The sequence below is a fragment of the Oryx dammah genome, unplaced genomic scaffold (assembly GCF_014754425.2).
Source record: "Oryx dammah isolate SB20612 unplaced genomic scaffold, SCBI_Odam_1.1 HiC_scaffold_28, whole genome shotgun sequence".
Classification (NCBI taxonomy): domain Eukaryota; kingdom Metazoa; phylum Chordata; class Mammalia; order Artiodactyla; family Bovidae; genus Oryx; species Oryx dammah.
Genome location: NW_024070212.1, coordinates 19263569 through 19285908, shown reverse-complemented (window position 1 = coordinate 19285908; position 22340 = coordinate 19263569). Strand labels below are relative to the sequence as shown.

The 22340-nt window shown below is 54.3% G+C and overlaps 1 protein-coding gene and 1 long non-coding RNA gene across 5 annotated transcripts; both read left to right on the top strand.

Moving 5' to 3' along the window:
- The first annotated feature begins 2838 nt into the window (after positions 1-2838).
- LOC120855946 lies at positions 2839-4222 on the top strand. The gene is made up of 3 exons (XR_005719341.1): positions 2839-3128; positions 3214-3319; positions 3663-4222. It is a non-coding gene; the product is annotated as an uncharacterized LOC120855946 (long non-coding RNA).
- Positions 4223-9047: 4825 nt separating this feature from the next.
- On the top strand, positions 9048-19931 carry ADAMTSL4 (ADAMTS like 4). Of its 4 annotated transcripts, XM_040230757.1 has the most exons (19): positions 9078-9132; positions 9624-9738; positions 11432-11662; positions 11878-11935; positions 12235-12590; positions 12771-13449; positions 13690-13792; positions 14533-14669; positions 15031-15235; positions 15489-15661; positions 15811-15922; positions 16016-16201; positions 16381-16510; positions 17037-17241; positions 17548-17724; positions 18020-18226; positions 18320-18499; positions 18772-18916; positions 19070-19931. In XM_040230757.1, the coding sequence occupies exons 3-19, from the start codon at positions 11643-11645 to the stop codon at positions 19204-19206; spliced, it is 3210 nt and encodes a 1069-aa protein (XP_040086691.1). In that variant the 5' UTR covers positions 9078-9132; positions 9624-9738; positions 11432-11642; the 3' UTR covers positions 19207-19931. The 4 variants fall into 4 exon arrangements, with proteins under 4 accessions (XP_040086690.1, XP_040086694.1, XP_040086691.1 ...); XM_040230756.1 differs by lacking the exon at positions 9624-9738 and having other exon boundaries at positions 9048-9132; XM_040230760.1 differs by lacking the exon at positions 9624-9738 and having other exon boundaries at positions 9055-9132; positions 11516-11662.
- Positions 19932-22340: the final 2409 nt, after the last annotated feature.

The following is a 22340-nucleotide window of genomic DNA, read 5'->3' as shown; positions in this document are numbered from 1 at the left end:
TGGGAGGGTCAGGGGACAGCTAGACAGAGGCCTGAACAATCTTCCGAGGACTAAGGTTAGGCGAGGACACAAGGACTCAGAAACAGGGATTTTCTTTCTGATACTGACCCTGGACTGACTGTCAGGGCTTCAAAGGGAAAGCTCAGGGAGCCAAACCCTAAAATGATCACTCACACATTAAACAACTGAACACCTACACTGGAAAATAGCGAGGCCCCCGCTGCCCAAGTTGGAAGCTCTGCAGGTGAGTCTCAGAGTCCCCTGGGCACTAAGGGGGCCAGCAGAGCTGGGGGGCTGTGTGGGCCTGTCCGGGAACAGAGACTGAATGGGGATCAAAGGGGAGCAGTGGCAGAAGCCAGACTAGGGAAGCTGGGGAGCCAGGCTGCAGTACTGGACTGAACGTGAGGCCACAGAGCAGGAACCAATATGCTTCTCAACCCAGGAATTCCTTAGAGCCCCGGAAGCCCCACTGGGGCAGTGGGGCAGCCAGAGTCCAGGCTCATCTGGAGGAGGGTGCCCCTGGCCCTGGGGCACGCAGTGAGCTGGTTACTTCCTCCTTCAGCCTGTGCCTCCCTGTAGCAAGCCTCTCCCCTCCCATTTCCAATGTCAGGTCCTTGGTCTGTACATTCTTTCCTCTTGTCCTGGAAGACGACACCCACTGCACTGATTTCTTTCCATCACCCTTGATCAATCTTGAGTCTGCTTACTCTAGATTTTTTTCTCTTTTTTTTTTTTTTGGCTGTGCTATGTGACTTGTGGATCTTAGTTTCCTGACCAGGGATCAAACCTGGGCCCTTGGCAGTGAAAGTGTGGAGTCCTAACCACTGAACCACCAAGGAATTACCCCAGAAATTTTTCCTTCTCAGTTGGTGTTCCCAGTTCACTTGGACCAGTGGCTCAGTGGACACTTCTAAGTATTTTGCTAAGTTTCTCCTCTTAACATTCAGCACACAAGCAGCAACTGAAATTTTATCACGTGGTCCTCAATGCCAGGCCCTGAAGGAGAAACCAAGAAGAGGAAGGCAAGCCCCTACTCTTGGGAATTTAACAAATTCTATTTATAACAAATTTATAAATACATATAAATTATCATTATAAAATTATGAATCTAAGTGATACATTGATTAGATTGTAAATTCCCTAAATGATATAAACTGATAGTGTGAGGCACAGCCTGCCTACTGTCTCACCTGCCGTGACTCGCTGGGGTGTGGTGCTGAATGTAGCTGTAGGTGGAAAGGACAGGTCAGAGCAGCACCTGCTTTTGGAAGAGGTGGCATCTGAGTGACCTTGGAGGATGAGTTGGATATGAGGGATGGGAATAAGCAGAGAAGGCATTCCATGGATGCCAGAAGCAAAGTATCACACATTTGTAAGGGCCACCGTCACTGTGATCCATGCAGGAGGTGAGGAGAGCTTAGACAGGGGGTGGCCGCAGAATGGATGAGGACACGTAACTGCGTGAAGGACAGGAAGTCTTTGGGCTAGGAGGACAGACTTCATGTTCATGACACGAGCTGGGAATCTAATTCTGGACTTGCCAAAAATTGCCACAATCTCTTCACCTGGAAAACGAAGGGACTGGGCAAAATGACCTCTAAAGTCCCATACTATTCTGGAATAAAGGAAAGGAGTAAAGATGTCTCTAGGATTTTGAAGATTAGTCCTAATCAGTTTTCTTTTTTTTTCCATGTAGGATCTTGGTTCCCCAAACAAGGATCAAACCCACCCCCACCTCCCCCCATGCAGTGGAAGCCCTGAACCTGAAGTTCCAAAGATGTCAGTTTTAAATAAACAGAGTGGACCCATTCCTGACTCTCCCTTCCTACTGGATTCTAGTCACAACTGCCATAGGCTCACCTGTTCTTAGTCTTGCCAGGCATCCACCGCTTCCCTCCACTGGGAGAGCGTGACCCTGCTACATCAAAGCGAGAGCAAGGAAGAGGAACTGGCCTTTGTTCCTGGAGATCTGTCAGCTTCACCTCAGTGAATAAACATTTTGTCCATCATCAGCACAGTCTTGCTAGGAAGCACGTGACTGCCCAATGCCTGCAGGCGAGGGTGTGAAGTCCCTAAACTGACTGATTAAGTTTCCATCACCCCAGGAGAAGGGGGCGCTTAAAACAGAAATGAGGCTGTTTGTAAGAAATGAAGGATGGTTCTTGCATGCCGGGGTTGGAGGACTTGAGAGTACCTGGTTCACAGGCAAACTTCCCAAAGAGTGGTTTAGACCGGCTGGCCTCGCCTGTGGGTGTTCGTAAAACCCCTGTGGAGCTTAGGAACGAGATCACCCAGACTGCGGACCAGACATCTGTACTTTAATATCCCCACAGGCAATTGTCAGACACACCTAAGTGTGAGACCCCTGGGCCTAGAGAGCTGCCAGGGCCAGGGCTTTGGGCCAATGAGCGAGAGGGACAGAGGTGGTCCTGGGAGGTGAGAGGCTCACTCATAGACTGAGCTGTGGCGTGGAAGGTTCCAAGCTCAGAGGAGGTGGATGGGGGTGGGCATTTCAGACAAGGAGGCACAGAAGCCGTGGTTGGAGGCTTGGCCTGCTCGGGGTGGCAAAGCCGGAGGGGCTTTGAATGCCAAGAGCTGGACTAGATCCTGAAGCTGCAGGAGCAGGGAAGCTTTGAGCAGAGGAGGGAGACCTTTTCCAGCAGCAGGAGCCGACGTGGCCCGTGCTTTTCCGCACAGGGCCCTCAAGGTCTCTGAGATGGGCCTGGGCCTGTGGTCAGAGAGGCAACCCTGCCCTCCCTCCTGCCTCGACTGTGTTTCCTTCACGGCAAGCCCTGGCTCTTCCATTTCTGACTTCAAGTCCTTGGTATGTACGAAATTCTTGCCTCTCCTTTGGCTGCCCTGCCCGTCTCTCTGGCCGCAGTTTTGAGTTTTGTACCCTGATTCCTACCCTTTTATGTCTGCCTTTCTTAGGCCTTCAGCACACTCTGTCAAAATTAATTTGACACCAAGCTGGCTTTCTCTAGAAAGTCTGGGAAACTTCTAAGCACGAGAGCAAGATTCATGTGGGAAGAATTACTACAGCCCTTTCCTTGGGGCAGTCCTGAGATTAGAATCCGCTGTCTCCAGTGACAGGCCACTAAAGAAAGAAGCCATTTATCAAGGCTCAGGTGGGTAGAAATAACTTGCTCAAATTCTGGACGGCAGAGTCCAGCACGTCACCTGATTTCCTGGCTCTGTTCTGTTACTTTGAAGGGACGCCCTCTTCAAACCACAAACAGACTCCCATCACCTCCAGAGCCTGCCTCTCTGTACACCTTTGCTCTGCTTGGAGAAGTTCTTCATTTACTTCTGGAATCAAGTGAGGGGTTGGACATTGGGTTCAATTATTACATGGACCTTTATTCTCTCTGTAGGAGCCTTTTTGGGGCGGGAAGATGGGTTTCTGCCACCTTTCTTACTTGGGACAAAATACACTGTTTCCTGCTCTTAATTCACATCTGCAGTTGATCTTGGAATTGGTCATAGTTCTATGTGTGGCCAGTACATTGAGTGCAATTCCAGACTCCAGAACAAAACAATCCATTTCTCTGTTTTCTTAAAATGCTTAGAGGCCTCAACCCTCACCCCGCCTCCCCCAAGCACTGCCCTTCTCTCTGTGATACCGGGACGATGTCTCCCCAGTGCATTTTTGCCTTCAGCAGCTGCTGGATCTGTGCCAGCGCACCTCACCTTCTGGTCCAGGAACTGCAAGGCACAAGGAGCCGGCCAAGCTGGGAAGACATCACAGAAGTCAGTCCTGGTCGCCCATCTGCTGCCAGATTTCTTAGTAAGGAAGATATTTTCTGCCCAGACAGCAACATAATCTTTCCCCCGGTCCCTGGCACAGAGGCTGGGCCACCGTTGTCAACCTGCTCTGAGAACACATTTAATATATGCTGTGTCACTGGTGAATCCTTGTTGAATCCTGTTGGGCTCTGAGAGAGCACAGAATGCCAGCATTGCAAAGGGGCAGGTCTAAGCCTTCACACAGTGCAATTTTGATTCACATCAACTAAAATAAAATTTAAAACGTATCGTTAATCATAATGCTGGCTGGCTTTTCTATATGACTCTGCAGGTTCATGCTCTTTTACTATTTGTTTATTTGCGGCTGCACGGGGTCTTCTCTGCTGCACGCGGGCTTTCTCTAGCTGCGGTGAGCAGGGGTTTACTCTTCACTACGGGGCTTGGGCTTCTCACGGTGGTCGCTTCTCTAGTTGTGGAGCACAGGTTCTGGGGCGAGTGGGCTTCAGGAGTTGCTGCACAGGCTTAGTTGTTCTCAGGCATGTGGAATCTTCCAGGGCCAGGGATCACATCCGTGTCCCCTGCATTGGCAGGCGGATTATTTTTGGGGGGAGGGAGATTCTTAACCACTGGGCCACCAGGGAAGTCCCCACATGCTGTTATTTTTATTTTGGTTTTTATAATAATCTATGAAGAACATAAATGGAGTATTGCTGTTACTCCAACTGAGAAGCCAGAAACTTGGCATGCCCAAGGTCACACAGCTACTGAATGGCAAAACTGGGATGGAATCTGCATCAGAGCTCTTTCTTCAGCACTTTATCTCTTTATGACCCAGGGCTGCAGCAGCAGCCTCAGTGGCAGCACAAAAGGGGACTTCAAGACTGCCCACTGCCCTGAGCCCCCACAGGCCCTAGTAGTTGAGGGGTGTGTGGCTCTTGAGAATGTTCTCCGAGATCCTAAGGACAGGACTAAGTGGAGGCTTGTGTCAGAGGAAGTGTCCTGGCTAATTGTTCCCCGTCCCTGGTGATGGGTATCATTTTATTAAATATATAAATTGGTTAGGTTAAGACTATAACAGAGGAAGAATAATATTTGAAGACCTTCCCAATTTAGCAAAGAATGAATATTCTCAAACATGCTGGAGGGCTAACCCAGAAACTCTAGCTTATGGCCACGTTTCCCATACACATATGTAAGAAGATGTACATGAGTTCAACCCGCTTAGTTGTCAAAGTACTGATGATTTTGTAAACTTAATGGCTGCCAAAGTTATGTTTGATCAATTCATTCAATTCCATAAACATTTACTGAACACTTCCTGTGTTTGGAATGCCTACGGACAGACACATGGCTCAGGGTGGTACCAAGGCAACCTCTGTCAACAGGACCCCAGAACCTGCCTAACAGGCCCGGAAGGATTGACTATGGAAATCAAATTAAAAAGAATCCTAGCTTTGGGAGTTTCTAACCAAACTGAATGTTTTTGGAGCAATGACTGGCGATCAGAATGTCCTATCCTCATCTTGGACCTCATTTTACCAAGCGGGTCATATCCTGTTTCTTCATGATTCCATCATCCTAGCGCCAGCTCAGCCAAAATGAGTTGACATAGCATCCAGGAAGTGCTGGAATCTGGCCAGAGCTGAGGCAGAGATCACAATTTCTCGTTCAGGGCTTATCCCATAAGCATTTATTAAATGCCTACTATGTGCAAGGCAAAGTGGTGGATACAGCGGTTAAACATGACCAGGCGGTCCCCACCTCCAGGTCCCTTGTAGTGAGCAGGTCGCAATAGTCTGTTCTCATAACTGTCGTGGGGAGTGAGCTAACTGGGCCGATGTCAGAAGAACCGCATTAGTGAAAGAAAACGGCCAGAACAACGTGACAGGACACGGAACCAACGGCTGGAGCCCAGCCTGGTGTGCAGCGACTGGGAACAGAGAGGCTCTTCGGGAACAAAGGAGTTGAGCAAACCACGATTCCCGGAGGCAGAAAGGTAAACAGACTGGACTTTCTGAAAATGGGTGCTATGACCACAAACCAAGAGTTTGACGCTAATTTCCGGACGCCACCTACACATATTGGTATTGGCATCAGCACTGTATTGGAGTAGGGACATCTCACAGGAAATATGAGTTTCAAATGTTACTCAGTTCAACAAAAATAAAATTTCTTTAATCTACTACCAGAAAAGATTATTAAGCAAATTCAGCTATAGTTCTCAAAAACTTCACTTGTATACAACATAAACAGATAATAGGTTCTCACTGAGAAATTACCAAATTTTTCTTTGTGTCTTTGTTTCTTTTTCTTTTTGGCTGTGCCCCAATGCTTGTAGGATCTAGGCTTATGGGGTCTCGGTTCCTCGACCAGGGCCAAGGCTGGAAACTGGGTCCCTGGAATTCTCTGCACGTTTGTTTCCAGCTGTGTTACAGTGAAGCCTGCACGTGTAGTAAGTGCTATGTATGTCTTATTGTTTAGTCACTCAGCTGTGTCTGACTCTGTGACCCCATGGACTGTAGCCCACCGGGCCGCTCTGTCGATGGGATTTCCCAGGCAAGATATTGGAGCAGATTACCATTTCCTTCTCCAGGGGATCTTCCCAACCCAAGGATCAAACACACATCTCCTGCATCGGCAGATGGGTTCTTGACCACTGAGTTACAAGAGAAGCCCTCAGATACATGTTAACATGATACATTATTATTATTAAGTCACTCTGTTATACTCCAAGTCAGACAAATACTTAGCCTATCCCCTCTTTTGTCCATAGTTCTAGAGGTACTTTGGGGTGAACATCTACTTATTGCATAATCTTTTAAGAAATTTCTTTTTATCCTTGAGACAGCGTCCACAAATTTTATCTGGCACTTTGCACACTGCTGAGGCATAGGAAATTCCTTCCCTAATACAATATTTTCAGACCACCAAGTCCTGGGAGGTGACAGCTGTAATAAATCTCGTGAGCTCTTCGGTCAGCAGCCACTTCTTAATGGAAAGGTCTATTTCTGACCCTCAGTTACAAATGTCAAAGGCAGACCTTTCCCTACCCCCAGGCTTCCTTCCCACTCTGCTGTCTTTGGCCACACTTTCTGGTCCTGCAGCTTGCCCCCTGGTTGATAAGTGAGCGCTGCTGGGATGTGACTTGGGGGCACGGAAAGGTCCTTGGACCCAAAATATCTTCTGCCCTGTGGGCTGGGCATCTCATCATCAGTATTGTTCTCTAAAGTCTGAGCAAAGGGGCTTCCCCTCCAAATCCAGGACTATAAGTGTGCCTCTGAATTAGGACTTGTTAACAGCAGTCCCAAAATAAACCACCCATATGGGGAGGGGGCATTAACTCATTACCTTCCCAAGCTCTAGGAACAGGAGACCAAGGCTGAAGATGCTTTCAGGAAAGGCACAAACCTGGGCCTGCAGACCAATCTGCAATGATCCACGTGTTTTAGGTTATACTTGTGGTGTCCTGAAGTTGTTTTTTAGTGACTTGCCAATATTTTAAAACCAGGATACTTTATAATGGTTCTTGAGAAATAAAAACTTAAAAATAAATGCTTTAGCAATCTTGTCCTGCACCCCACAAAATAACAGGAGTCTCAGGGATTCCCTGCCAGTTTACCCACCACTCAGTGAGCCTGAGTTTAAAGTCAGAAAGCAAAAAAAAAAAAAGTCAGAAAGCAGGCCTGGGCACCTGGGACTCATCTGTTTGTTCTGTTTCATTCCAAATATTTCTATTAACTCTACAAATACAAAAACCAAAACAGAAATACAAAAGATGAAAAAACAGAGATGACACAAAGTGGCCTAAATGGTCCTTGTCTTGAGAAAACTTAGGGATTTATTGAAATAATAATAAATCATAATAAAATTATAATTTTATAATATAAATTATATAATTTATAAATTATAATAAAATATAGATGTTAAACTTCAAATAAGGATATAATACTTATACATGAAAGCATTTTATGTTTTCACTTCCCTCATCTCTTGAGATAAGATTTGCTTCTGTTGAGTCCAGTACTTACCTCCCAAGTCTGTCTCCAACTAGACCCAACTCCTTAAGGCCAGAGGCTGTTCTAATTGTGCCCTCCACACCAAGTGCAGAAAGTGCTCAAATAAGTATTAGGTGGGAACACCTGATACCCTGCTACTGAAATATCCTGGTTTTAAAATATTGACAAGTCACTGGAAAAAAAATAAATAAATAAAACCTTTCAAATATTGAGAGTAGACCCAACAGTACATGACTGTAGTTCATGAACAAATGGCAAATAAAACTTTTAAAATAGTGGTGACAAGAAAAATAATGACTTTATCTACTCTGTCATTTTACGTGTATTATTTATTTCTTTACCATAACTAAAAACAGATAATGCCTGTGGTTAAACATTCAAAAACATATAAGCATATAGAGTAAAAAAGTGAAAGCTTATATCTTTATTTTCCTCTCCCAACCCCTCCCCAGCTGCTGCCCCCAATTCCGAGGTTGGGAAGTATTCTTCCAGATATAAGTAACTAGGCAGACATATCTCCAAGCCTATTCGTATATGTCAGATTAACCCCATTTTACAGATGAGGAAACTGCAGCACAGAAAGGTTGAAGCATTCATCCAAGATCACAGAGCGGAGATTCAAATCCAGATCCTCTGATTCCTAAATCGGCGCATTCCTTCCGCTACGCCCCGTAGGTAACATTTATGGATGAAGACACCGAGGCTTAGAGGGTCCCTGAGCAGTCAGAACCACATGGTTCAGGAGAAGCAGGGATAACTGGGCTTGCACCGGAGGCTGCGTGGTGGAGAGGGCCCTGACCAACGTGGAACCGAGGTCAGGCTTGACCATCTCCCAGCCCAGCAACGCCCCAATGTGGGGCGCGGAGCTGGCCCACGCCGCTCGGGTACCGGCGCCACCCAACCCCTTGGCGCCCCTCGCGGCCGCCCCGCCTGGGCTGGCGCAGTGCTCGCACCGCCCACTCAGAGCCGGTCGGGAGACCCAGGTCCCGGAGACCCGAGCCCCAGCCGGGTCGAGGGACAGCCCTGGCGCGATGGTTCCCTCGGAACCCGGCTGGGACCTCCTCGGCTTCGCCCCCTGGAGCGGTCGGCAGGTGCCGGGCGGGAGCGGCCGAGGCCCGCAGCCCAGGGTGGGTGGCCCTGGCGGGCTGGGGATTCGGGGGCCGCCGGGGGGCTGCCGCTGGGCGCGTGGCGGGCGGGCTGGCGGGGCGGGGCGGGGCGGGGCGGGGCGGGGCGGGGCGGGGGCGGAGCCGCGGCCGGAGGCGGCCGTAGCCCGGCTCAGGGGCTGCAGTGGCCGCCGCGGAGCGAGGCTGCCTGGAGGGAGCGCCCGGGCGCAGAGGGGTTAGCTGGCCGCCGGGGCCGCGCAGAGCAGGTACAGATCTTCCCTGGGACCCCTGGCCCCGGTCGCCCTCTCTCCCCCGTCTGGTTAGACCATCCGCCCCGCGCCCCTGCGCCGTCCGGGTTCCCCGAGCCCCGCGGTCGCGCCCCAGCCACGACCCCGGCCCCAGTTCTTATGGCCTCGGAAGATCTTCCAGTCCCTGGGGTCCAATTCCTGGGGAGGGGGTTCTGATCCCTTGGAACGCTGGCCCCATCACTCGGACGAAGAATCAGCCAAAATTCCTACACAGAATAAAACTGGAAAACACACCCAGGAGCTCCCGGCACGCGCCGGGCACCTCCTGCCCTTCCCCTCTGGAAAGGTATTTCTGGATGATGCGTTCCTCCCCCCATCCCCCAACCCTGTCATCCGCTTCCGTCCTGGGTTGGGGGACACAGACGCTGGGAGGGATACAAGTGGGTGCCCTGAATCCAGCTCAGCCTGACGACTAGAAAGGCAGGACACCTGTTGGGATGGGCCTCCAGGACCCACGAGTGGCACAAGGAGGACCAAGGAGTTCTCACCCAAGACAGGGACTCTGCAGCCAGCCCTGGAGCCCTGGACCCACCCCCTGCCCCTCAGCACCACTGTTCCCCAGAAGTAGGTCTCTTGGGGTTAGTGAAGGGGTTAGTTCTGCCCAGGTCACTCCTCCTCGATCTCCACTGGCCAGTGTGGAGTTGTGGCAGGGAGGAGCCCAGGTTTGTCTAGACCAGTGTCAGCCAGGCCCAAGAATGGCCAGTTCTGTCTGACCTCTCCTTTCTTCACTCTGGACAGTGAGGCTCACCAGATGAGGAACGGAAAACATGAAAAGACTGAAAACCACAAATGTGTATCTGTTTCTGCAGCGTGTGTGTGTGCCTGTGAGTGTGTGTGTCGGCCCCCTGCCCAGCTATGCGGGGGGTGGGGTAGGACTTTTCCAGAGAGGGAGCCAGGCCTGGCCCTGGCCCCAGGAGCTCACGTCACCCCACCCCCCACCCCTCACTTCTCCAGGGAGCTGCCAAAGCCAAACCCAGCTCAGGACAGGATTATGTGTACTGGGTAGACCAATAGAGAGAGACAGCTAGACACAGGCCTGGGGTAGCAGAGCGAAGCAGAGGCAGAGGAAGTGGAGAGGGGACCCAGCAGCAAGAAGTGGCAGTGACCAGCCTCCCATCTCCTTCCCTTCAACCACCAGGAAGGGAGTCAGGCTGAAAGCTGAAGGTTTGGGTGGAATGTTGGCCCTTCTCTGGAGCCCCTACCCGCCTCCTCATCAGGGCGGAGTTGCTGACCTCAGTGGTCAGCCCAGCCAAGGGAAGGAGCAGCCATCAGCAACCCCCTTCACAACCCCAAGTAGCTGAGGAGACCGTTTGGGCACAGGCCCCGCCACTGTGATCCTTCCCTTAACGTCCCAAGCCCTGGGGTCTCAGGGAGGTGAGGGGGAATGGATTTGCTACCTCCAAGCACATTCCTGCCCTTCCCTCTGTCATTTTCCTGCCCCTGAGCTGGCCCACCTCGGCATTAGCTCCTTGGATTCCTCTCCCGGGTGCCTTTCAGATCCAACAGAAACATTTTTTTTTTTCCTGGAAAGCAGAGCTCAGAGCAGCATGAAGAGTGGGGGTGGGAAGGGTTCATTGTGAAGGGACTGGAGGGCCATGGGAGAGCCAGGCTTAGACCAGGGGAGGGTTCCAAGCTCCACTTCTCCAGTGATCAAGCTGAGACTTCAGGATGGACTTCCTGGCTCTTCAGAAGATAGATCCATGAGTGACTGGGGACCAATAGCCTCTCTAGCTGTATCTCCCCTTCCCAGCTTCCCCCAGCCATCAGAGTCTTGCCTGAAGGAAGGCCTCAATGATCCAATGCTGGAGGCTGGCCCCTAGAGGGAAGTTAAATATCACTGGGGGAAATCACCTGCTTCTCTAGAGATTAAACCATCAGCCCATTTAATTTATCCCTTGGCTGAAAAGTTTGAGACAGGCACAGTTGTGTCTGAGTGTTCCAGAAGGAGCTTATTAGGTAAGAAGGCAAGAAAAGGCTGAGAGGCAGGTGGGAATGGAAAGTCCAGGGGGCTTCCAATCAGCAGCTCAGAGAGGATGTCTGTAAAGTCCTCACTGAGCCTCCCTCCTCAACCCTCTTAAGAAAGATGCATGTGTCTGAGCTGGCCTAGAGACAGTCACTGGTTAGGACACAGGAGCGGAGAAGTTCCTGCAGCTGAGGGAGGGGACTGCGCCTGAGCTGGGAGGCTGAGGGCAGACCTCCACCCCTTCAGCTTGGGTAGATGGACAAAGGCAGTGCGCCTTTTCCCTCTCACCTTTAGGATCATTAAGGGATGGACCAATCTTCACCCCACCATTCTCACTCTGAGTTGTCCTTCTGAGAAGTCGTCCCTCCCAATCCCCAGCTTTCCGGAGACGGGACCAGGCTTGGGTCCTTACAGAGCGCGACCCCCACCTGAAGCCCAGATGCCACTGTAGACTGTTTACTCCGGTCCCCTCCTCCCTGGGCCCAGGGCCATCAAGGGAGGAGCAATGGATAAGTGGGCGGGCAGGTAAGTGGTAGGGGGCCAGGGTGGAGGGAGTGACTGACTCAGTATGTAGAAGTGAGGGAAAGGACCTCTCTGGGAGGGGCCGGGGGAAGTGATGAGTAACTTCTGCTTTCTGAGAAGTTGGTGTCAGGATGTGGGGAGTCAGCTGGAGGCAAGGCGTGGTGTAACACCTCCTCAGGCTCCTGTCTGATACCTTCGCTCCCGCTTTTGGTTTGCAGGCCCTGGTTGTGTCTGATGCTGCTTCTGTCCCTCCCTCAGCTCTGCCTGGATCAGGAGGTGAGCCAGGGACTAGAGGTTACGATCCTTTCATCTCTCTGTCTCTCCACTACCCACTATCTCCAGACCACATTTGCATTTTCTGCAGCCTCTGATAAGCCCTGGCCCCTTTCTCTCACACTTGGCCCTCCAGCCTCTCCAACTCCCTAACTCCTTGCCAATCACTTTAAGTCCCACCTCTGCTACTGAATATGACCTTGGGTCAGTAACAACTGCCCCAAACCTCAGCATGGACTAGATTTTCTGTATAGTTCCCTCGAAAATCATTCTAATTTTGTCTGAACTTTTTGTCTACCTAGGTGTTGTCTGGACACTCTCTTCAGACACCCCCCGAGGAGAGCCAAGGCCCTGAAGGGGTCTGGGGCCCTTGGGACCAGTGGGCCTCTTGCTCCCAGCCCTGCGGGGTTGGGGTACAGCGCCGGAGCCGGACATGTCAGCTCCCTACAGTTCAACTCCACCAGGGCCTGCCCCTTCCACCCCGGCCCCCAAGACATCCAGAAGCCCTGCTTCCCCGGGGTCAAGGCACCAGACCGCAGACTTCCCGAGAAACCCTTCCCCTATACAGGCCACCGCCTCGAGGAAGAGGTGGCCCTCTTCGAGGTCCTGCTTCTCAATTAGGGAGAGAGGAGGCTCCGGAGACTCCAGGAGCCAGGAGGTGAGGGGTGGGGCTTTGAGGTAGGGGTGGTACCTTGAGGTAGAGGCGGGGCTTGGGATGAAGAAAGGGTAGCAAAGGATCCAGGGCTTAGAAAGTATTCCCTGGTGCTAGGAAGTAGGATGGGGAGGCCGGGTCAGAGATGGCCAGCGCTGTGACTCCACGTCTGCAACACCTTCTCAGGTCCCGGGTTCGAGACCCCATCAAGCCAGGAATGTTTGGCTATGGGAGGGTGCCTTTTGCTTTGCCGCTCCATCGGAACCGCAGGCATCCCCGAAGACCACCGAGATCTGAACTCTCTCAAACCTCAGATCTTCCATCCCTGACTCCGAGAACAGAGCCACCTTCCACAAACCACACCCAGAAAACAGAACTGTCTCCTACAGAATCTTCTGCCCACACCCTCCCACCCCAAGTAGAGCCAAGCCCCGAAGCTGCTCAGACAGCAGTGCCCTCTAGAGCCAGGCCTGCCCCCACAGGGCCACACCCCAGAGCCCAGGCCTCTGGCACAGAGCCCTCCTTTCATTCCCCATCCCCAGGAGAAGGTAGCTCCTTTCACCTGTCCCTTCAGCCAAGAAGGCCAAGTTCCCAGGGTTGGGCCAGTCCCAGGCTGGCAGACAGACACCCTAATCCTTTCCTTTCTGTGCCTTGGGGCCGAGGCCAGCAGAGCCGGGAGCAGTGGAGACCTGGGGGGAGTCTCCATGGGTCCCTCACGGAGTCTGCCCCTCCCCAGCCAGATGGCTGGCTGCCTCTGCTGAGCTCTGGCCCCAACTCCAGCCCACTCTGGAGCCTCTTTGCTCCCAGTAGCCCTGTCCCAAGATGTTCTGGGGAGAGTGAACAGCTGAGAGCCTGCAGCCAAGCGGTGAGTTCCTTCTTTGACCCCTCCCAGACTTCCAATTCTGCTTCCCTGACCCCAAGTCTGGGTCCTTAGCCCGTCAGATCTGGACCTGAGGGAGAAGGGCCTTGGCATCCGACCTCTTCAGGGCAGGGGGCTTGGAACTCTTCCCTAGACCTGACCTTCCTCTCTACCCCCCAAATCCAGCCCTGACCCACACCCCCATTTTCCTCCCCAGCTTTGACTCCTCTGTATCCCCCACCTCAGCCCTGCCCCCCTGAGCAGCCAGACCCCCGGGCCCTGCAGTGTGCAGCCTTTGACTCCCAGGAGTTCATGGGCCAACTGTACCAGTGGGAGCCCTTCACGGAAGGTGAGGTTTCTAGCCATCCCTGGGACAGGGGGGCTGAAGATTGGGGGATGACGGGGAAGGAGACTCAGCCCTCTTTGTCTCCTCTGTAGGCTCTTGTGTTTCTCCTGCATCACTGTCTTCCTTATTTCCCACAACGGGGGTAAAGAGACAGAACAGGCCCAGAAAGGGGTGAGGGTTTCAGACAGGGCCCCTGCTGTCAGATGTGGTGGAGGGTCAGCCGAGGAGTCGGGCTGGGAGAGGGCTGCATTCAGAGGTGCTCTTCAGCGGACCTCCTCTGGGAAGAAGCCCGTCCAGGAGGTGGAGTGGACACGATAGGGGCCGGGCATGGGCAGAGAGATCCTGTCCAGTGGTGACAGCCGGCTGGGGGTGTGCCACTGATCCTGGACCATGTTACATCACTTTGTCCCAACTTACCATCCTTTGGATTTTAGGCCTGTGTCACCTTGATACTAAGACAAGCCCTCTTGAGCTCTGAACTCCCATAATCGTAGTTTCAGGTATCTCTTCAGAGTTGCCCGCCCTTTTCCTGGTCTCAGTGATCCCAGCTGATCTGACTTGAGTTTTGTGTGACCCTCAAACTGACCTTTCAGAATTGTTGCGTTGCCTTTAACGACAGGGCCCCCGGCAACCTCAGGATGCCTTATTGCCAACATAAGGGCTGTTCTCAGGGTCCTGGAGTCTTTCCCAACTGACCTCCTGCCAGGGAACCTAGCTAACCACCCTTCTACCCTGTCTCTTAGTTCAGGGTTCTCAGCGCTGTGAGCTGAACTGCCGTCCCCGTGGCTTCCGCTTCTATGTCCGTCACACCCAAAAGGTCCAGGACGGGACCCTGTGTCAGCCTGGAGCCCTGGACATCTGTGTGGCTGGACGCTGTCTGGTGAGGGCAGAGGGGGAACATGCATGGGTAGAGGGGCAGTGTTAGTAACTACTACACACACACCGAGAGCCTCCTTGTTCATGATCACAATGGCGAAACACCAGGCAGAGATGGCAAAGAGGAGGGTTCTTACCTGCCAAGCAAGGCTGAGCAAAAGATGTGAACAGCGGGAAAGACTCCCCTGGGCCCATCCAAGCTTCCTGGAGGCTAGCTGGGAATGGGGGTGCTGACAAAGAAACAGTCTCACTTGTACAGCAAAGGTCGAGACCCGTGGTGAGCTGAAGGCTCCAAGAAGCCCAGGCCAGGGTGCGAAGTGATGTCTGGCTTCCAGCAGCCTCTGCCTCACTCTGCTTTCCCCCAGAGCCCTGGCTGTGATGGCATCCTCGGCTCTGGCCGGCATCCAGACGGCTGTGGCGTCTGTGGGGGTGATGATTCTACCTGTCGCCTCATCTCGGGGAACCTCACCGAGCGGGGTGGCTCTCTGGGTTATCAGAAGATCTTATCCATTCCTGCCGGGGCCTCCCGACTCCAGATCGCCCAGCTCCGGCCCAGCTCCAACTACCTTGGTGCGTCCCTGAGCTCCCCCGAGTCTTAGGTCCCGACTCCATCCCTGGTCAGTTGGTTCTGCCCGGCACACCCCCATTCAGCACAGGAAACAAGCCAGCAGTGAAGTCAGGGCTCCCCTCCCTCTCCTTCCCGGGTGGGGGCGATGAGGAAGCCACAGGAGCATGGGGGAGTGTGCAGGTTGTGGGGGTATGTGGGTTCCCCGCCAGTAGGGAAGACAGGATGACCTCACGTGTCCTGATCTGCCACCTCCAGCACTTCGAGGTCCTGGGGGCCGGTCCATCATCAATGGAAACTGGGCTGTGGATCCCCCTGGGTCCTATACTGCCGGCGGGACTGTCTTCCGGTACAACCGTCCTCCCCGGGAGGAGGGCGCTGGGGAGAGTCTGTCTGCAGAAGGCCCCACCACCCAGCCCGTGGATGTCTACGTGAGCGAGGGGCCTGGGCCTGGGGAGGCCGCACCGCTGCGGGAGGCCTTTCCTCTGAGGGGAACCTGGGGGTCTCAGGATGGGCAGAAGGCTGGCAGATGCCCCCTGGCCAACCCCGAACATTCATTACCTTCTCTTTCTCTCCCCAGATGATCTTTCAGGAGGAAAACCCGGGTGTTTTCTATCAGTATGTCATCTCTTCACCTCCCCCGAACCTTGAGAACCCCACTCCAGAGCCTCGTGTTCCTCAGCTCCAGCCTGGTAAGACTTTGACCCCCAGACTTAGAAGGAGGTGGGGTGAAGCTGAGCGTGAGGAGGCCCATCTGATTTGTCCACTCAACTCTCTCTGCCCAGAGATTTTGAGGGTGGAGCCCCCTCCTGTTTCAGCGCCCCGCCCTGCCCGCGCCCCAGGCACCCTCCAGCGGCAGGTGAGGATCCCCCAGATGCCCGCCCCCCCCCCTCCCAGGACACCCCTGGGGTCTCCAGCCGGATACTGGAAACGAGTGGGACACTCAGAGTGCTCGGCATCCTGTGGAAAAGGTGAGACCTCACACACCAGCCCCCGTGGCCCATATTCCCGGCTTGGCACTCCTAATCCCCTGCCCTGGGCGTGCATCACACCTTGACTCTGTGCCAACTCAGAGTTCAGTGCCGGGGACCCACTAACACTGGATACCGAGCCATCCCACCTTCCCGGGCTTCCCTTTATCCCCCTTCAGGTGTTTGGCGCCCCATCTTCCTCTGCGTTTCTCGAGAGTCAGGAGACGAGCTGGATGAACGCAGCTGTGCCATGGGTGCCAGGCCCCCAACCTCCCAGGAGCCCTGCCACGGCCCCCCATGCCCACCATAGTGAGTGTGCCCCCATGGGAGGGCTAGGGTCCTAGGGACACAACAGTTGCACCCATAGGATCTCACTTGGACTCTGCACTCAATACAGGGTCTCCTGGCCGCATTCTCTTAGTTTCTCATACAACTGAGGGTGTGTGTGGGGTGTGTGTGTTAGTCGCTTAGTCCTGTCCAGCTCTTTTTGACCCCATGGGCTGTAGCCAATCAGTCCATGGGATTTCCCAGGCAAGAATACTGGAGTGGGTTGCCATTCCCTTCTCCCAGAGGATCTTCCTGACCTGGGGATCTTCCCCGACCCTGGGATCGAACCTTTGTCTCCTGCATTGCAGGCAGATTCTTTACCACCTGAGCCACCGCAAGACAACCGTGAGCCCCACAAGGGATCCCAGACTCCAAATGTTAAATTAGCCCACTCGCCTCTGACAGGTCCCCGCTCCCAGTCTGTTGTCCCCTTTCCTGAACATGGCAGCCGCACATATCTCTGTTTTTGCCATCTGTGTCTCTGTCCCTTCCCCGCCTCTGCCCACAGCTGGGAGGCCGGCGAGTGGACGTCCTGCAGCCGTTCGTGTGGGCCCGGCACCCAGCACCGTCAGCTACGCTGCCGGCAGGAGTTTGGGGGCGGTGGCTCCTCCGTGCCCCCAGAGCGCTGTGGGCACCTGCCCCGGCCCAACATCACCCAGCCCTGCCAGCTGCGCCTCTGCGGCCATTGGGAGGTTCGCTCGCCCTGGAGCCAGGTGAGTGGCCCCGGGCAAGGAGGCTCTCGGACAGGGAGGATCCTGGAGGTGTGGGCACCCGTGAGCTAGAGCTGTGGTTTTCCCAACTCTGTATTAATCAGCAGAAACTTTTACAAATGAGATCTCGTATGAGCCTGTAAGGCAGCTAAGACATGCCCTGTACTCAGCCTGCTCCTCAGCCCATGAAGCCCTGTAACCTCTGAGCCAGGCATCAGAGGCCCATCCTGGTTCAGAAGCCCCAGAGAGGGAAGACGGTGGGTGAGGAAGCCAGGGAAGCCCAGCCCTCCGTGCCCCTCGTCCCCTCAGTGCTCTGTGCGATGCGGGCGTGGCCAGAGGAGCCGGCAGGTCCGCTGTGTCGGCAACAACGGGGATGAAGTGAGTGAGCAGGAGTGCGCCTCAGGGCCCCCACGGCCCCCCAGCAGAGAGGCCTGTGACATGGGGCCCTGCACCACGGCCTGGTTCCACAGCGACTGGAGCTCCAAGGTGGGCCCCCCTCTCTGCTGAGCCCCAACATCCCTAGTGCCCCCCATCTCCCACAACACCTTCTCAGGTGTCTTCCCAACGCAGTTGCATAAGCATTGACTGGGCAAGCACCTGCTGTGTGCTAGACAATGCCAATGTTGGGAACGTGGAGAAAAACTTACACTAAGGTCCTGAACCCTGCCTGACAAAAGTCCCCCAGGGCATTCCCTAACTCCCGGATCCAGGAGGTGTCTGTCCTTGACACCCTCCCCTCGCCCATGTCACCCCGACCCCTTCACACTCTGCTTCCCAACAGTGCTCAGCGGAGTGTGGGACGGGAATCCAGAGACGTTCTGTGGTCTGCCTTGGGAGTGGGGAGGCCCACGGGATAAGCCAGGAGGAAGCAGGGGCAGGAGCCGGTGAGCAGACCTGTGCACCCGGAAGCCGGCCCCCTGACATGCGTGCCTGCAGCTTGGGGCCCTGTGAGGTGTCGTGGTGCTGGTACACTGGGCCCTGGGCGGAGGTGAGCTGAGCGCCTGGGAGGGGCCCGTGGGTGGGATTCCTGAGGGCGAGGAGGTAGGAGTCATCCTGCTCCCCTCCCTGTCTCCTCCGTCAGTGCTCCTCAGAGTGCGGCTCTGGCACGCAGCGTAGAGACGTCATCTGTGTGTCCAAACTGGGGACTGAGTTCAACGTGACTTCTCCTAGCAACTGTTCCCACCTTCCCAGGCCCCCTGCCCTGCAGCCCTGTCAAGGGCAGGACTGCCAGGACCGGTGGTTTTCTACACCCTGGAGTCCGGTGAGTGCCTGGCTCCGCTGCCCTACCCAGTGTGGACTACCAGGAGAGGAGAGGCTTCTCTCCTTGGACATCCCTCTGTGCCCCCTAGCTGAGGCCAGGGGCAGTTTAACTTGTCCCCCTGCCTAGACTGGGAGGAGAGGTGGGCCCCTCTGCGTGGGGGTTCATAATACTCCAGGAGAGGCCCCCAACTCCTCCTCTGAGGAGGAGGCCTGCGGTGCAGGAGGAGCCTGGAGCACAGCAGAGGTCTGATTTGATAGCTGGGGTCTCCCCAGTGTTCTCGCTCCTGCCAGGGTGGCATGCAGACAAGGGAGGTCCAGTGCCTGACTGCCAATCAGACCCTCAGCATCCGATGCCCTCTTCACCTGCGGCCCGCCAGGAAACGATCCTGTAACAGCCAGCCCTGCAGCCAGCGCCCTGGTAAAGAGCCCCCTCTCCCCCATCCCCAGTAGAGCGAGTTAGCTGAAGTGTGGGTGGAGATTAGGAAGGACGGACGAGTGGGAGTGGGCAGCACGCCTCCAGCGGGATGGATCTTGGTGACTTCTTGTGCCCAATGGCCTCCTCTGTCCCCAGATGACCAATGCAAGGACAACTCTCCACACTGCCCCCTGGTGGTGCAGGCCCGGCTCTGCGTCTATCCCTACTACACAGCCACCTGTTGCCGCTCTTGTTCCCATGTCCTGGAGCGGTCTTCCCCAGAGCCCGCCTGAAATGGGTCCAGGAGACCCTCTCCTTGTGGTTTTCTCATGCCACCATCAGTCACCCCTCAATCATCCCACTCTGTATCCTCTGGCTCTCCAGCCTGTCCTGGTCTCACTAGAGACGTCCCCCAGGGTGATGGAAGTTGGCAAGATGATGGACAGTGACCATCAAGATGTGTGGCTGGGTCTGTGCCTGTGTGGGGTGTAATGGTGTGTGTGCACACATGCACCCAAATGTGTATGGGCCCGTATGGATGTGTGTGCACCCATACATCTGTATCACTTCTCAAAAAGAAGTAACACAGTCCCCCGGGAGGGGATGATGCCTGTTTCCCAGAGAGTTTTCTGGGATGAGAGGAAAGCAAGTTTGCAGCTCTTTGGGAATCCAAGCTACTTAGAGTCTGGCCTCCACATTAATCCCAATTTTGTGTCCTAACCCTCATTTCTCTTGTTCAGGCCATGTATCATGTAAACCATCCTTCTGTCCTCTGACCCCTTCTGCTGTTACCTAGTTTCTATCCCTCCCTCTCATAGCTAATGAGGGGTGGGGGTGAGCAATTGCCTTCCAGGAAGAGAGACTGTCTCCCAGAGCAGAGACCAGCTGGGCAGAGGATGGAAAAGAGCAAGTTTAGAATAACACATCCTAGCCCCTGCTTCTGCTCCCCACCTCCTAAAATGGTTCCTACTCCAGAACTAATTTATTTTTATTAAAGATGATTATGACAAATGAGAAACAGGCTCTTCATTGTCCTCATGGGAACCCAGCTGTACAGGCCACCTAAGCAAGCTGTGTGAGATGAGAATGAAGGGTGGGAAGGGGAACAGCGCTTGGAGCCCAGATGGAGAGAGTCTGGACGCAGAATGCCTAATGAAGGAGCCCCAGCCACCTGAGACCCGAATGAAGCCTTGGTCAGAGGCAGAGGGTCCTGGGGGATCGCAGGCCCTGCAGGTTGGTCATCGACCACTAGAGGTCACCACTCCCCCCAGCTTAGGTACAGAGTTGGGCACTTGGGTCCAAAACAGAAACTACTCGGTCTACGGTGGGTTTCTCGGTAGGCTGGGTCCTTCTGTAAAGTCTCTTGGAATCTAGCAGCACTTTTTTTCCATCTGGGGCTGAGCTGAATGACAGCTGCCTTATCAGGGGTCCTTTTTCCTGTTCTCTTTCCTTGGCCCTGACTTTCTGCCCCTCTCATCTTTTCTGCTATTACCCATTTCCCTATTAAGCTCTTGGTTTGTTGCTTTTTATAGAGTGGGAGGAAAGGAAATGATTCCCACCCCACCCCTCAACCCCGCACCCTCCGCCCCCAGCAGAAAGGGCTGGAGGAGGAGGAGCCTGGCCTGGCTCTAGGGGACTTGGGGGTGGAGTCGAGGGTGGAGCCAAGGCAGTACTGGATGTCCAGCCAAAGACACATTCTTCAGAGATGTCTCACCCTGGTCTCCTCCCAACCCAGCGCCCATGTCCGCTCTCAAGGTAAATAGTTTGTTGGAGGTGGTGTGAGCGTGGACAGCCTTTTCCATAACACAAATCCTTTCCCCGACCCCACCCCTACAATTCTGAGTCCTGATCACCACTTGTAGAAGCCACACTTCTGGGGGAGGGGTCCCCATGTCTAGGAAAGAGGGAAGTGCAATAGAATCGAGCTTCTCTCCCCATCAGGAGGACCCCTCCCCCGTCCCTTCTCCACAAGTCTCGCCAAATAAGATCATAAAGCCCTGCAGAAACAGCTGAACTAGGTGACTACTGTCCTGAGCATGTACACCTAGACACACCCAGACCCTGGGAAGGACCCCAGAGCTACCCGAGGGGACAGGACTTCTCCATTCTGGCAGCTCCCTCACGTCGTTCTGTTGCCTTGGGAAGCAGGCTTTCTTTGGGCTGAGAAGGAAGACTCCAGATACCATCTCGGGAGGACAGTGTATCAGGAAGGAGGCAGAAGAAAATGGGGGGAAGGAAAATGAAACTGACTCCTTCAGGGTGGGAAATGAAGAACGGGGTACCGAGGGGGCCCAGGATCGGTGTCTCTGCAGGCATCAGACGGCTCCTCTTTGGTGAACCTCTAAGGGGATCAGAGATGTGGGGGCACCAGGGGACTAGAACCTGAGCCAGCCCTGCAGACACTGAAGGCTGAAGGCGGAGTCCTGAGACCGAGGGTGTGGTGAAGAGCTGGGGCCCTCCCAGTGATTCCTGGAAGCTGAAGGCTGGGCGGTGGCCCCAGTTCAGCTGACTTCCCCGAAGTTCCTCCTCCCTCTTAGGGCCTCTCAGGACTGTTGCTGGGCAGGTTTGGAGTTTGGCCTTAGCCTGAGAACCAATCACAGGTGGGGAATGCAGCCACAGCCCCTCTTGAGGCTCCCCCAGCTTCAACACCTCCCTTCCCTGATAGCCCCCAGCTCCCTCACAGCCTTCAGCCTCTGACTTCTCAGGATGTGGGCTTTCATCTGGGGGGTTACCCCCTTTCCCCTTTCATTTTAAAGCTAGGGTTCAGTGCAGCCCCCAGGGATTCTTTCCTCTGGTTACTGGGGTCAGAATGGGAAGGGGAGTCACTGTGAAAGTTTTCAGGAAGCGGAAGCTGACCTCAAGCACCCCTTTTCCTGGCCTCTTTCAGGGGATCACTGTGGCCAGACACCTCTTTGCTGACCTCTGAAACCCTGTGGAGGGACTTGGGAGAGAGGAAGCTGTAACCCAAGTTCAGAGATGTGGTGCAGGGGCCCTTAGCCTTGCTGCTCTGGGGGGAATTTAGGGAAGGACTCAGAGGAACTAGACCCCTGAGAGTTGAGGTGGGGGTGGGGTGGCGATAGGAACAATCTTGATGAGCACAAGAGAGATCAAGCATGCAGAAGGCCAGGAGATTGCTCGGGCTTCTCATTTCTGAGTGTGCTGGGGGAAGATGACTGGTTCTAATCCGGGGACTTAGAAGTGAACTTCTGAGGTCTCTGTTCAGCTGGGTCAGAATTCCCCCCACCCCCCTCCCAGCTTCCCCAGGGTAATCACCCACCCAATTACGCTTCAGCCTTCAGACTAAATTTAGCTTCTAGACTTCCCCAACTGGGGGCCTCCCTGCAAGCAGGTGCTCACAGCTGCAGGGGTGGGTCTGAAGAGACCCGTACTTTTAACTGGTCCAGATTCAACCTCTGTGGTAAGGAGG

Bases quoted from the DNA above. Each gene is read 5' to 3' on its own strand.
- ADAMTSL4 (XM_040230756.1), top strand. From the start codon at position 11,643: ATGGATAAGTGGGCGGGCAG. The intron at 17,242-17,547 runs GTGAGTGGCCCC...TCGTCCCCTCAG, and splicing joins TTCGCTCGCCCTGGAGCCAG to TGCTCTGTGCGATGCGGGCG. The intron at 18,500-18,771 runs GTGAGTGCCTGG...GGGTCTCCCCAG, and splicing joins TTTCTACACCCTGGAGTCCG to TGTTCTCGCTCCTGCCAGGG.